General features: G+C 40.1%; 1 protein-coding gene across 2 annotated transcripts in view; it reads right to left on the bottom strand.

Moving 5' to 3' along the window:
- Positions 1–1,216: 1,216 nt before the first annotated feature.
- The window catches only part of galk2 (galactokinase 2), a 113,230-nt gene continuing 101,495 nt past the window's right edge, over positions 1,217–12,951 (bottom strand). The window contains exons 9-11 of one of the 2 annotated variants that reach the window (XR_009508350.1): positions 11,911–12,112; positions 3,465–3,549; positions 2,602–2,727 (exon numbers count right to left, since the gene is read on the bottom strand). Coding sequence is in view for 1 of the 2 variants with exons in the window: in XM_059952723.1 (XP_059808706.1) it covers positions 2,520–2,727; positions 11,911–12,112 (410 nt within the window). In the remaining variant the exon portion in view is untranslated. Of the gene's footprint in view, positions 2,728–3,464; positions 3,550–11,910; positions 12,113–12,951 lie in introns of both variants that reach the window. The other variant, XM_059952723.1, reaches the window with a different exon arrangement.

Raw genomic sequence — 12,951 nt, 5'->3', positions numbered from 1 at the left:
GCTATCAATGAAAGTTTTCCAATTTCTCTCTCTTGCCTGGCTTGCTTTCTTAAACACCTGAAATTTATTGAGGAAATGTGGGCAAATAACCTCCTAAGACTTTGTCTATCTAGACTTTTCGGTCTTTGATCAGGTTGTGCAATGTAGGTTACTTCGTAATATGAGCCGGGAATTTGATGCATCAGGAATAGGTTTTAGGTGCAGTTCACAGAAAAATTGAATGTGATTTAGCCTGGAGGCACATGGTGTTGGTTGTCCAGAATGGAGCTACCATGTACCCATCTTTCTGACTTGGAATAATATTAATGTAAGAATTGACCATAAGATTGAAACAATAAAGTAATCAAATGCAAATTTTATATTCATCTCCACTTACAGGATCAAAGACTTTACAGCAAAATAGTATTTGACACATAACTGTAGTGCCAACAAAGGACAAGTTTATTTTTTGGTGTAAAACTAAGTTGATGACAGATTAAAGTTTTACTATCTATTACTATTTATATTAAATATTCATCATTTAAAAAGAAACTGTGGCTGTTAAAAATTTATTGGGGTTTATTTAAAGAGCTATTAAGACTAAATCAAAGAACACCCATTTGTCAAGCTTCTACTTAGAATGTATTGGGATGACTTGGGAATTGGGAATGCACTGCCTGAGTCTGTAGTGGAGGCAGATACACTAGTGAAATTTAAGAGACTACTAGACAGGTATATAGAGGAATTTAAAGTGGGGGAGGGATATATGGGAGGCAGGGTTTAAAGGTCAGCACAACATTGTGAGCCGAAGGGCCTGTACTGTGCTGTACTATTTTTTGTTCTATGACATTATCCACTTTGCCCCTCACATAACCCAGAGGAGACGTGTGACAATATTTCTTAGGATAAAAGTATCTTGGTCAGATAATGTTCCATTGCAAGAGTCAAGATTGAAAGCAGTAAAAATATAGAAGAGTTGAGTTTCCGAAAAATATCCAACTCAAACGTGCAAGTGGTCTGAATGTGAAGTGAGCAGGGACCATAGCTTGGTATACACTGTCCATACTTGAATAGACTATCCTAAGCTATATAGGAATATGAAAACTATCAGTTTAGTACTAAACAGCCATTGAACTTCTTCACAAAATCAAGTATCATCCTTAAAAAGGCTAAGGAGAAAACAAAATCACAGGGAGAGTTTTACCATATAAAAGATAAATGATAGCCAGTTAGAGTCTTCAGGTTAAGTGTCAATTTATTATAGAACTTATACATTTCTTCTGATGGAAAGAAGAATAACAGTTTCTCTATTTCATGCAAGGTTGAAAAAAGAGCTCTCCAAAAATACAGATACATTTGAATATGCAAATCAGATGATCCCCAGCAAACCAGTAAGTGCGCATTAAAGAATAGTTATAATTGAACTTCTCCATTCATTGATGCTATTTATGAATTAATTTATTCATTGTATGTAACTAATACATCTAGTGCCATTTATAATAAAAGAATGCCTCTGTTTTGATTTTTAATCAATAACTTCTTTCTAATGAGACAGTATCTACAAAAGCAAGCTGCAACAGGCCTGCTATCTGTCTGTTAACAATGATCATGTTTCTTACATTTATATCCCTTTAATGTACTATATTCTCTTTTTTATATAATGCTTTTGCTATAGGACTGAAATTTATTTCAATGTTTCAATTACAATATAGAAAATAAACACACTACATCCACAATATATTTGTATTTCTTTGCTATAATACATCCCAAAACTATTTTGTAAACATAAAATGATTTATTTTTATGAATTATACAGTACAAGTGTCTTCAAAAGCGGTTATCTTGATTTACAGTAGGCATGAATACCAACTATTATAAGTATTGATCTTTAATAACTACAATAATCTAGCATCATAACTTATCTATTTTACTTCCCTTCCCTGTATACAAATTTCACTGCCACATGGCCAAAATACCATGTATTATATTTCAAGAACTACTGAACAAAATTTGATAGACTTTTTTGATGAGATCAGACTTAGATTCCTATTTTCATGTCCAATTCATTTTAAGTTGACAGAAAGATGTCTAAATATTCTAGTCTTAATGTTTGATCAGAAAATATCTGGCACAGTATACCTATGTTTAAGAACAATAATATTTCTTTCCTCTCATGATTGTTTTACTTTGTCATTAGAATACAGCTGAATCTAGTGATGAGCAGCAGAAATCAAATTTGCTCTAGCATGAAGAGATCCTGATACTGGAATGATCTGTATGGAGCTGTTTCCTCACATCAGTTACCATTAGATACAATCTGTTATAGCCCTAGTAAACCACTAAAAGATCCAATAATTATCTTGCTACAAAAAAAAACAGCATTTTCTGGAATGGTATGATGACAAATTAAAGGGTGACTGAAAAAAATGTAGATTGTGATCAGTTCTATTTCCTTGCAAGAATATGATTTTTTTTCTTTGACTAAATGATCCTAATAAACAAAAAGGGGAGAACTTCATCTACTCATCCTGAGACTTTATTTAAACCTCATGAAAAACTGCAGCTCCTCCTCCAGGCTGGGTAGTAAACAGAACTTGTGTGTGCTCAGCTGTTCTTTGACCATTCACTTTGTAATAGATTTCTTGCACCTTGACCAGAAAGCAATCCAACTTGTTAGTGGGCACCATTGACACTGTGCAGCCGCCCCATCCTGCTCCAGTCAACCGTGAGCCAATGGCACCAGACTGTCTGAAAAAGACATTTAAAAAAATGAATATTGTCAGGCAGAAAATAAACATCAAGCCTGTTCCTCAATTGTTTAATTGTGATGTTTCCTTTTTTTTGTATTGAGCAAGGTGAAGGATGCTGGTGCTAAGGAATGGTCAGCAACCTATTCAAAGGATGCTTTATGTGGACAAAATTAAATCATAAGTTGTTTTTGTCAGAAGGGAGACAAGATGAATTAAAGTTTGAGATTAGTAACTTTTCACATGCAAGATTAATTTTGTTTCTCTCTCTACAGATCTCCCTCAACATCTCCAACATTTTCAGATTAAGCATCTGCAGCTTTAAAAAAAATTCACCTTTCATGTCTAATTTAAAAGACAAAATTATGCATCTTAAAGAAGTTTCCACATCTTTTCCAAAATTAAGTTTAGAAAGCACCGCATATGATCTTTAATTAATGTCATGTCATACAAAGATTGATTTTTTTTTAAAAAAGCACGTTTTCATATTCTTTCACACTGCATACAACCCATTGAAATAGAATTTAAAGTAAATCTAATCAATTGCAATCAGGTACTTTGAGTGGCCTGCAGGGCATGTCTCAGTAATCCAGACTGTACATCACTCAGGACTCCTAACAGTGGCAATGCATTACATAGACAAAAGAGCTGAACTGTAAATTTAATGGCTACATTATTTCACCCTATTCCTTTGTTTCACCCTTTGCCCTCCCTATCTATTCTTCTAATTAGACTGACCTGATTTCAGTTCTGGTAAAGGCTGTGACTTGAAACAATGCAACACACACAAAATGCTGGAGGAACTCAGCAGTCCAGGCAGCATCTATGGAAAAAAGTACAGTCGACCTTTAGGGCTGAGACACTTCAGCGGCACTGGGGGAGAGAGTGGGGGGGGGGGGAAGAGAGAAGAAAACAAAAACAAACACACAAGGTGTTAGGTGAAACTGGGAGAGGGAAGGATGAAGTAAAGAGTTGGGAAGTTGATTGGTGAAAGAGTTACAGGGCTGGAGAAGGGGGAGTCTGATAGGAGAGGACAGAAGGCCACGGAAGAAAGAAGAGGGGAGAGGAGCACCTGAGGTTGAAATTCTCCAGAAATTCTGTCATCCCCAAAGGGATCCCACCACCAAGCACATCTTTCCCATCACCCCCCCCCACCCCCAGTTTCTGTTTTCTACTCCCTTGTCCATTCGTATCTCCCCACTGATTTCTCTCTTGGCATTTATCCTTTCAAGTTGAACAAGTGCTACACCTACCCCTATATCTTCTCCCTCACTATCATTCAGGGCCTCAAACAGCCCTTCCAGGTGAGGTGACACTGGAGTCCATTTATCCTGAAAAATCAGGATCTCCCAGTGGCCACCCACTTTAATTTCACTTCCTATTCCTATACGTCAATCCATAACCTCTTCTACTGTCATGATGAGGACTCACTCAGGTTGGAAGAGCATCACCTTTTATTCCATTTGGGTAGCCTCCAACCTGATGGCATTAACATTGATTCCTTGAACTTCTGGTAATGCCACAACACCACCTCTCCTTCAGCATCGCCCATCCCCTTTCTCACCTTATTTCCTTGCCTGCCCATTGCCTCCCCCTCCCTCTTCTTTCTTCTATGGCTTTCTGTCCTCTCCTATCCGACTCCCCCTTCTCCAGCCTTGTATCTCTTTCACAAATCGACTTCCCAGCTCTTTAACTTCATCCTTCCCCCTTCCGGTTTCACCTCTCAACTTGTGTTTCTATCTCCCCTCCCCCACCTTTTAAATCTACTCATCATCTTTTTTTCTCCAGTCCTGCCAGAGTCTCATCCCGAAAAGTCAACTGTACTTTTTTTTCCCCACAGATACTGTCTGGCCTGCTGAGTTCCCCCAGCATTTTGTGTGTGTTGTTTGGATTTCCAGCATTTGCAGATTTTCTCTTGCTTGTGACTTGAAACAATAACTTTATTCTTCCTATAGATACTGACTGACCTATTCAGCTATTTTGCTATTTTCTGTCTCAGAGGTCTGAATTTGTGATTTCTCTTGCCATTTAGAATCATATGCTATTTTAAAATAAGATCCACCAGATAACGCAAACTGAGTTATGAAGTCAAGGTGACAATTATATCCAAGAGATTTTGAAATGTAGCTCTGTTGTAGTATAAACAACGTTTCACTAAAAACAGTGTACAAATTACTGGTCCAGTGATTATGCTTGTTTCTGGTTTGATTAAGACTTGCTAGTATCAGTTTCCCAGGGGTCTACTGACAATATAGGAAACTCTAAATTTGTGTTCTTGTATCCACGAATGATCTGATAAAGTTAGGCTCCAGTACTTCCATCCATTGCTCTTACTTTAATGGTTCAATATGATAAAATCAATCCTATGGTAAATCACTTCATTACAACTTATGGGGGTACATTTTACAAACATTTGCCATAATTGTGCCCCATACCAGGTGATTCTGTAGCGTAATGGAAATATTTTAAAATTTAAAGGGTTACCTTACCTATACAATTAATACCAGGATCATTGACCACATTAATGAGGGGTTGACTTCTTTAATATTCTTGCGGCAAGTGCAGAGGGTATTGGGCACATCAGGCCAGCAACTACAACATAGCTACTTCCCTTCACCCAAGGTGAACTGCATAATAAACACGGAAATCTTGCAATGTTTAAATTAGTGGAACCCTATGAAATTAATCTGAACAAGAAACAAATTTATACCATCCAATGCAATGGCAATTTTTGCCTTAGATGCTAATAAGATTGCCTTATACCTTTCATAGAACTTACCTTTGATGTCATCTGGGTTGGTCATCATTGGGGCATATGCGCTGATCAGCGTTGCACTCCTCTTATTGCCAAGTGGGAGCCAAAGAGTCATCAGGCGATCGTTGATGCCCTCGGGAAGCTTGGCAAGTTTACGAGCAAGGTGGGTTGGATGGCAAATCCAATGCCATCCTCTTGTCGTTCAGTGCTACTGCGATTGCTCCAGAAGAAGGTGTACCCACCACCACGTTCTGTAAGCTGGCCCTTATCTGCTAGGCATGTTTCGCTGAGTGCTGCAATGTCCATGTTATAGCGGGCTAGTTCTTTGGTGACCAGTGCTGTTCTTCTTTCTGGTCTGACAGCCTTGGTGATGTCAAGCAGAGTTTGCACGTTCCACGTGCTAAGGTTGAGCACCTTCACTTTCGTCTTCTTTGTAGTTCGACTGCTGAGTGGGATCCCCACCAGCCGCGGCGTGCTGGCCAGGGTAAGATGAAGCAGGCTATGTTTGAGGCACCTTTTCTAGCCCCTTCCTCCAAGGAGGTGAGCAGAGCGATTCCTAAAGAGGACTGCTCAGACACCCAGGGGGCTGCCGAGCTCCACTGCCGCTGCATTCCAGCGGAGAATGACCCAATGCTCTGGGCCGCCTGTGTGCAGGTTTGTGACTACAGCTTCCAGTGCATCCACACCTGCTGCTTCGCCACTCGCCCATCGCCACAGAACTTGAAGTTTTTTTAGCGGAATGGGTTTGGGGTCGTGACTTGCGCTTGACTTGGATTAAAATGAGGGAAAGTTGCGCAAATTGTCATCCTCACTCTCTCGTCCCGACCTATCTGTATCCAGTTGCAAGATGGAGACAAGACGGCTGAATAAGTTCTATGAAGAACTTGACGCCCTCATAGCAGCAGTCCCACAGTCAGAGAAGCTTATTGTCCTCGGGGACTTTAACGCCAGAGTGGGGACAGATTATCAGACCTGGGAAGGGATTCTTGGAAGACATGGTATTGGCAAGTGTAACAGCAATGGCCTGCTGCTCCTCAAGACATGGGCTACGCATGACCTTGTCATCACCAACACCGTATTCCGCCACCCTACCCATAGCAAGACATCTTGGATGCATCCACGCTCTAGGCACTGGCATCTGATCGACTATGTCATCACCAGAAAGAGGGACTGGCAAGACATGAGAGTGACAAAGGCCACATGTGGTGCCGACTGCTGGACGGATCATCGACTCATAGTGTCCACGTTTAAACTTTGCATCCTGCTTGTGAGAAGACCCCAAGGTCAGAAGACTGCAAAGAGGCTCAATGTCTCCAAGCTGAAGAGCAGCGCAGTTGCAGAAGAATTTTGTGAAGAACTAGATAGCCGGCTGCTTGACACACCCCAGGATGACCACACCAGCATTGAAGAGCAGTGGACGGCTTTCGGAGATGCAGTCTACTCTACCACTCTCAAACACCTCGGACCAGCAATCCGTAGACATCAAGACTGGCTCGATGAGAACGGTGAGGAGATACAGGCCCTGTTGTCAGAGAAACGCCAACTGTTCAGAGCGCACCAGAACGATCCCACATCATAAGCAAAGACAGATGCCTTCACCAGTGCAAGACAGAAAGTGCAGAAGAAACTCCGTGAGGTGCAGGATGTCTGGTTCAGCAATAAGGCCGATGAGATCCCGGGCTACGCAGACAGTCACGACACCAAGCGTTTCTACGACGCTTCGAAGGCTATGTATGGACCTCAGTCCTCTGGCTCCTCCCCACTCCTCAGTGCAGATGGGACTCGGCTGCTGACAGAGTAAAAGCAGATTTTGGAGAGAGGGTCTAAACACTTCAACCAGGTCCTCAACCGCCCTGCCGAAATCAATGATGAGGCCATTGCTCGCCTGCCTCAGGTGGAGATCAACCTGGACCTTGACAACCTCCCCACAGAAGAAGAAGTCAGAAAAGCCATCAGGCAACTTTCTTGTAGCAAAGCACCAGGATCAGATGCAATCCCTGCTGAAGTCTACAAAGCAGGAGGCCCACTTATGATGCAGAAGCTGACTGAGCTCTTCCAGTCAATGTGGAATGAAGGAAAGGTCCTGCAACAGTTGAAAAATGCCAGCATAGTCCACATCTACAAGAGGAAAGGCAACTGCCAGTCTTGTGACAATCACCAAGGCATCTCCCTCCTGTCCATAGCTGGGAAGATCTTGGCTCACATCCTGCTTAATCGCCTTCTCCAACAACTTGAGCAAGGTCTCCTCCCAGAAAGCCAGTGTGGCTTCTGTGTAGAGCGTGGTACGGTCGACATAATATTTGCTGCACGCCAACTCCAGGAAAAATGTCAAGAGCAGCACATCAAACCTCTTTATGACATTTGTTGATCTGACCAAGGCATTTGATACGGTCAGCAGAGATGGCTTATGGAAGATAATGGAGAAGTTTGGCTGCTCTAGCAGGTTTATCACGATTGTTCGGCAGTTCCACGATGGTGAAAGTTTTGGATGATGGTGATGAGTCAGAAGCCTTCCCAGTGACAAACAGTGTGAAGCAAGGATGCGTTCTCACCCCTACACTCTTCAGCATGGTCTTCTCTGCTATGCTAAATGATTCCTTCCGCGATTGTCAGGATGGTATACACGTCAGATACAGGACTGGCGGTGGGCTATTCAACCTCTGGCGTCTACAGGCTGTTACAAAGGTAAAGGAGACTGTTGTCAGAGACCTCTTATTCGCTGATGATTGCGCCCTCAACGCCAGCACAGAGCAGAAGATGCAGCGAGAAATGGACTGCTTCTCACGAGCCTGTGACAACTTTGGACTTACAATCAGCACCAAAATAGACCGAAGTTATGTACCAGCCTGCACCCAGAAAGCCCTACCAGGAATCACACAACACAGTAAAGGGGCAGAAGCTACTGGCAGTCGACAGCTTTACTTATCTGGGCAGTATTCTATCACGAGCAGTGAAAATAGGTGCAGAGATCAGCAACAGAATTGCCAAAGCCAGTGCTGCCTTTGGGAGACTCCATGAGAATGTATGGGAGCGGAGAGGACTCAGCCTTACCACCAAGCTGAAGGTCGACCGAGCAGTGGTTCTCACCACCCTCCTCTATGCCAGCGAGACCTGGGCTGTCTACAGCAGACATGCTAAACAGCTCAACCACTTCCACTTGAGCTGCCTCCGCAGACTTCTCCACATATGATGGCAGGACAAAGTCCCAGACACGGAGGTCCTGGAGTGGGCTAGCACCCACAGCGTCTACACCCTCCTACAGAAAGCCCAAGCCAGATGGGATGGCCATGTTGTCAGGATGTCTGACAGTCGACTACCAAAACAGCGGCTCTATGGAGAGCTGAACCAGGGCAAGTGCTCAGTTGGAGGGCAGAAGAAACATTTCAAAGATTGCCTCGAAGTGTCCCTCAAAGACCTCAACGTCAATCCCAGTAGCTGGGAATCGCTTGCTCTGGACTGCCCAACCTGGTGGAGCAGGACCACCAAAGGAGCGTATGCAGCAGAAATCAGATGCACCGCAGAGGCTCAGAGGAAACGCGCCGTGTGCAAGGCTCGAGCTACCTCCACTTCCACTGCAGCACCTACCCTCATGTGTCCCACATGTGGGCGAGCTTTCAGGGCCTGGATTGGTCTCACCAGTCACCTCCGGACCACAGTCACAAACCCTCCACCTGACAGAAGTCGTGGTTGGCTTCGACTCCGAAGGACGAACAACAACAACAGTTTTAACTTTTAACGCAACTTTCATTGTTTTTCAAAAATTTTATTTGGAATCCTCAACAATAAAACAGTTATGGATTAAACTAATATAACAGGTTACAATGCTACCTAAACACTTAGATGCTTTTGTAATCCATCTCAGTGATTCATCTAAGGATGGAGGCCCTCTTTAAGCAGGATCATGTAACGAATAACTGTCAGTTAGCATAGTAAACTTTTTAATATGGAATGACATATGTGTCTGGTATGCTACATTTTTAGGTTTAAGATTAAAAAAAAAGATTGCCTTTCACAAGTCTAGTATTCCTCATACTTCTGTATCAAGTAATAATCTACAGGCATTCAAGTCCGTGGGAGAGGTTTATAAGACACCTGACTCCTTGCAAAATTGCATCATTCCAGAGTATAACTTTTTCCTTTGGCAGCCCATAGTTTGTGTTTCTCTGATTTAAGAATACTAGATTAATATTGTTTAGGAACATAACATGAACAACGATTCTCATTGTCCAGGCCTGGTTATTGCATTTTTTGGTGACATGATAAAAAGATGCCTATTAAGAAGTGTAGCAGAGTTAACTCTGTGACTGCTTTCTTACTTACCTCCGTCTGAATTACAGGTGAAACCTTAATTTAATATTTAATTACCTTGATATAGTTTTAAGTGTTTACGATTTTTAACTGGATTTTGACCTCGAATACACCCAGAGATTTTTCAATGAAACAAACAGGAAACATCTTTTAGATTTACAAATTTATACATTTTTTCCAGATTATGACTCCATAAATGAAGGAATGCCTGACAAGCAATGAGTTACTCAGTCTTACATGTAGTTATCTTTAAATTTATTTGCAGTCACTCATACAGTCTTGTCCTTGGACGTTAAGCTAGCTTGCTGGTAAGTGCACATTGGATAAAACTTAACAGTTGCATTTGGGGAGAGAAAGCATTTCAGCTTTCACAATGCTGCACAAGAAATGTACACATCAATCTCTGTTAATGTTACAAGGGAACAGGAGAGAAGTATCTGTCAAAAATAAACTTCACAAAAGCATGACGTGCTTTCAGTTAGCAAAGTGATGTTGTAGTTCAATACCTTTTCCATAGCTGTCAAGGGGGTGGGGGGCAATGTTTCCCATCAGTCTGTTCCACATTTATTCCCACCAGCGCTAAAGCATTACAATACATTGCACAGATTTTTATCTCAATAGGGTATACAGTATTGTCAAGATGTAACATGCAATTCACAGCATTTCATCTGAGATCTTATTAAAATATTAGCTTGTCCAATCATTCCACAATCATTTAAAGTATAAATCTAAGTTTCAGCAATGTTCAAATGACTATAGTGACCCAAATTTGCAAGCGCAGATCACTTTCATATAACGAGTGATGGCTCCAACACTGATCCCATGAGGAACTCCATTATTAACATTCACAGATCTGAACAATATGTATAATCATTTGTTTTGCTAATAGAATTTTATTTATTGTATCTTGGTTGGCACAGCCTCACTAATAGTTTGTGCTTTTACCTTTATCCATGGTTCTGATATACAACCTTTCGAAAGTCCATAATGCAATATCCACAATATTTCCTTTATCAAGATAAGGAATATTTGGGTGAATGTGAATTTAATGTGGTGGCTGCTGGTAATATCATGAAAATTTCATTGGGAATCCAAATGAAAGAAGAAATAAACTATAGGTTGCAGATTCCTACCTTATTGTGAATTCAGAGTCAGACCAAAGAACTCCCTAACATCACCTGTACGTATACCATTTAAGAGGTGTCTGGGGGAGCAAATGCACTGTCATGATTAACAACAGCAATGGCAAAACTTTGGTGGGGTAAATAAACCACACAAAATGGCAGCTAGACTTTCATAAGTTTTAATTCTTAGTAATTATTTCGTACTTAATTCTTTGTATTTAACCATCTAAATTGATAAATAAATATTGTAAATCTGGTTTCACTATGTGATTGAGATGGGCTATCCTGGAATGCAAAATTTATATGAAGCCATAAATAAGCTTGAACCAAGATGCTTCTAATATGAACCACTGGAAGGACATTTCCTATCTGTCGACATTCCAGCCAGTAGGTCAGTTTCTTCGAATCAAGGGCATATTCCAATGTCTGCAAGGGAGCTGTATTTCTTTGCAAGTAATGTGAATGTCTTCACATCAGTTAATAATCTGGCAAGTTTATATAACATTTAAAGTACCTTGGATAAATACATTTCTTATCTGTAAAACATTTCTGTGTAAGTATTTCTCCCACTCAGTTCAGAATTATTAAAGCAGATAGGTGGAAATGTATTTGTAAAATTTTTCCTAATCTATAAAATATAGTCTTGGGCAAATAAATCAGCTCACTGCCTTCCATACGTAAAAAAAAAAGAAAGCAGAGATATAAGCAAACAGTTTCTTTGTTCCAAAAATAGTTTTCATATTGGCTTCTAAACTGAAATATTGTGGTTACATTGACATAGAACAGACATATTCTAGGATTATGCTCAGAATATCATGTCTAAATTACCACTTCAATAAGCTGAGATAATGTTACTCCTTGTGGTTTTATTTGCTGGCTATAAGCAAAGTTTTGATTTTGTTGTTTTTGTTATTTGGAAAATGTGAAACAAAATATTCCCAAGTATAATTAACATATAGTCTAACCAATTTAAGTCTTACTCATTTGGAAAACTTACAAACAGATGTCCACCAGTTGATCAAGTTCTGGACAGCTGCATTCGTACATATCCCTGCAGCTGATATGGCTCTGATTCATCAGGTCCCCCAGCAGCTGCAATGCATTGGCAGGTGTCTCATCACAAACTCTCTTGAATTCCAGGACACGCCGAGCTTCACTGTAAACATGCTTAGCACGTTGATAAAGTTTAAATGATGCCACTGAATAAAACAGAATAAAAATGTTTTTAAATAACATATTGCCCATTGAATAACTAAACATAATCAATGAAATTAATAATGTAATTCAAATTACCAGGGGAACTGAAAATGATGAGCAATGAAATAGATTGGAATTGAAAAGAACTATTTAATTTCATTGACAAGGTTCTGTTCTAGATAAAGCATTGCAATTTTTTTAAAAAGTGCTTCTTTATGATCAGTTTTCCCCTCCATAATAAATTCCAACTGGTCAAAATTTAATTTGTAGTAACAGGAATTTGCAGTCAAGATAAAAAAATCTCATTTAAAAAATGAATTCTTTAATATTTCTGAGAAGTTCATTAGTGAAAATTGCATGATTTCTTATTTGTAAGGCTGAAGCTAACCAAAGAATATTGAAGTATCTCAGCGTGATAGTACAATGTGATACGAACAATGAAACTTTGATGGGAAATCTGTTCAGTCACAAGTCATTATATTATGATTAAACAATGATGATTTCTGCTTTGCTGCAATTTTATGGTTGTCAAATAATTAATTTTTAAGGTAATGGTTGGGTTTATTCTATGCAATACCCAGAACAACAGTTACTATTTCAGCTTGCACTCCTCTGGAAGAGATGTAATAAGTAATAACACTTGTAACGTTCTCCTTCGGGTGTACTAATAACGCTGAATTCAACGTCGAGATAAACCACAGTCAATGAAACCAGATAGCAGTAAGATTAACCATTTACAGTTCACTCTTCACATTAACATATGGTGAAAACTGTTGATAAAACAATACAAGATTGATACAGTATTTGTTCCTTCCTTAATATCACATTTCAATTGTAAATA

This window comes from Hypanus sabinus, chromosome 28, assembly GCF_030144855.1.
Source record: "Hypanus sabinus isolate sHypSab1 chromosome 28, sHypSab1.hap1, whole genome shotgun sequence".
NCBI classification, from domain to species: Eukaryota; Metazoa; Chordata; class Chondrichthyes; order Myliobatiformes; family Dasyatidae; genus Hypanus; species Hypanus sabinus.
Note: the sequence above shows the minus strand (reverse complement) of the source record. Positions and strands in the feature narration are given on the sequence as shown.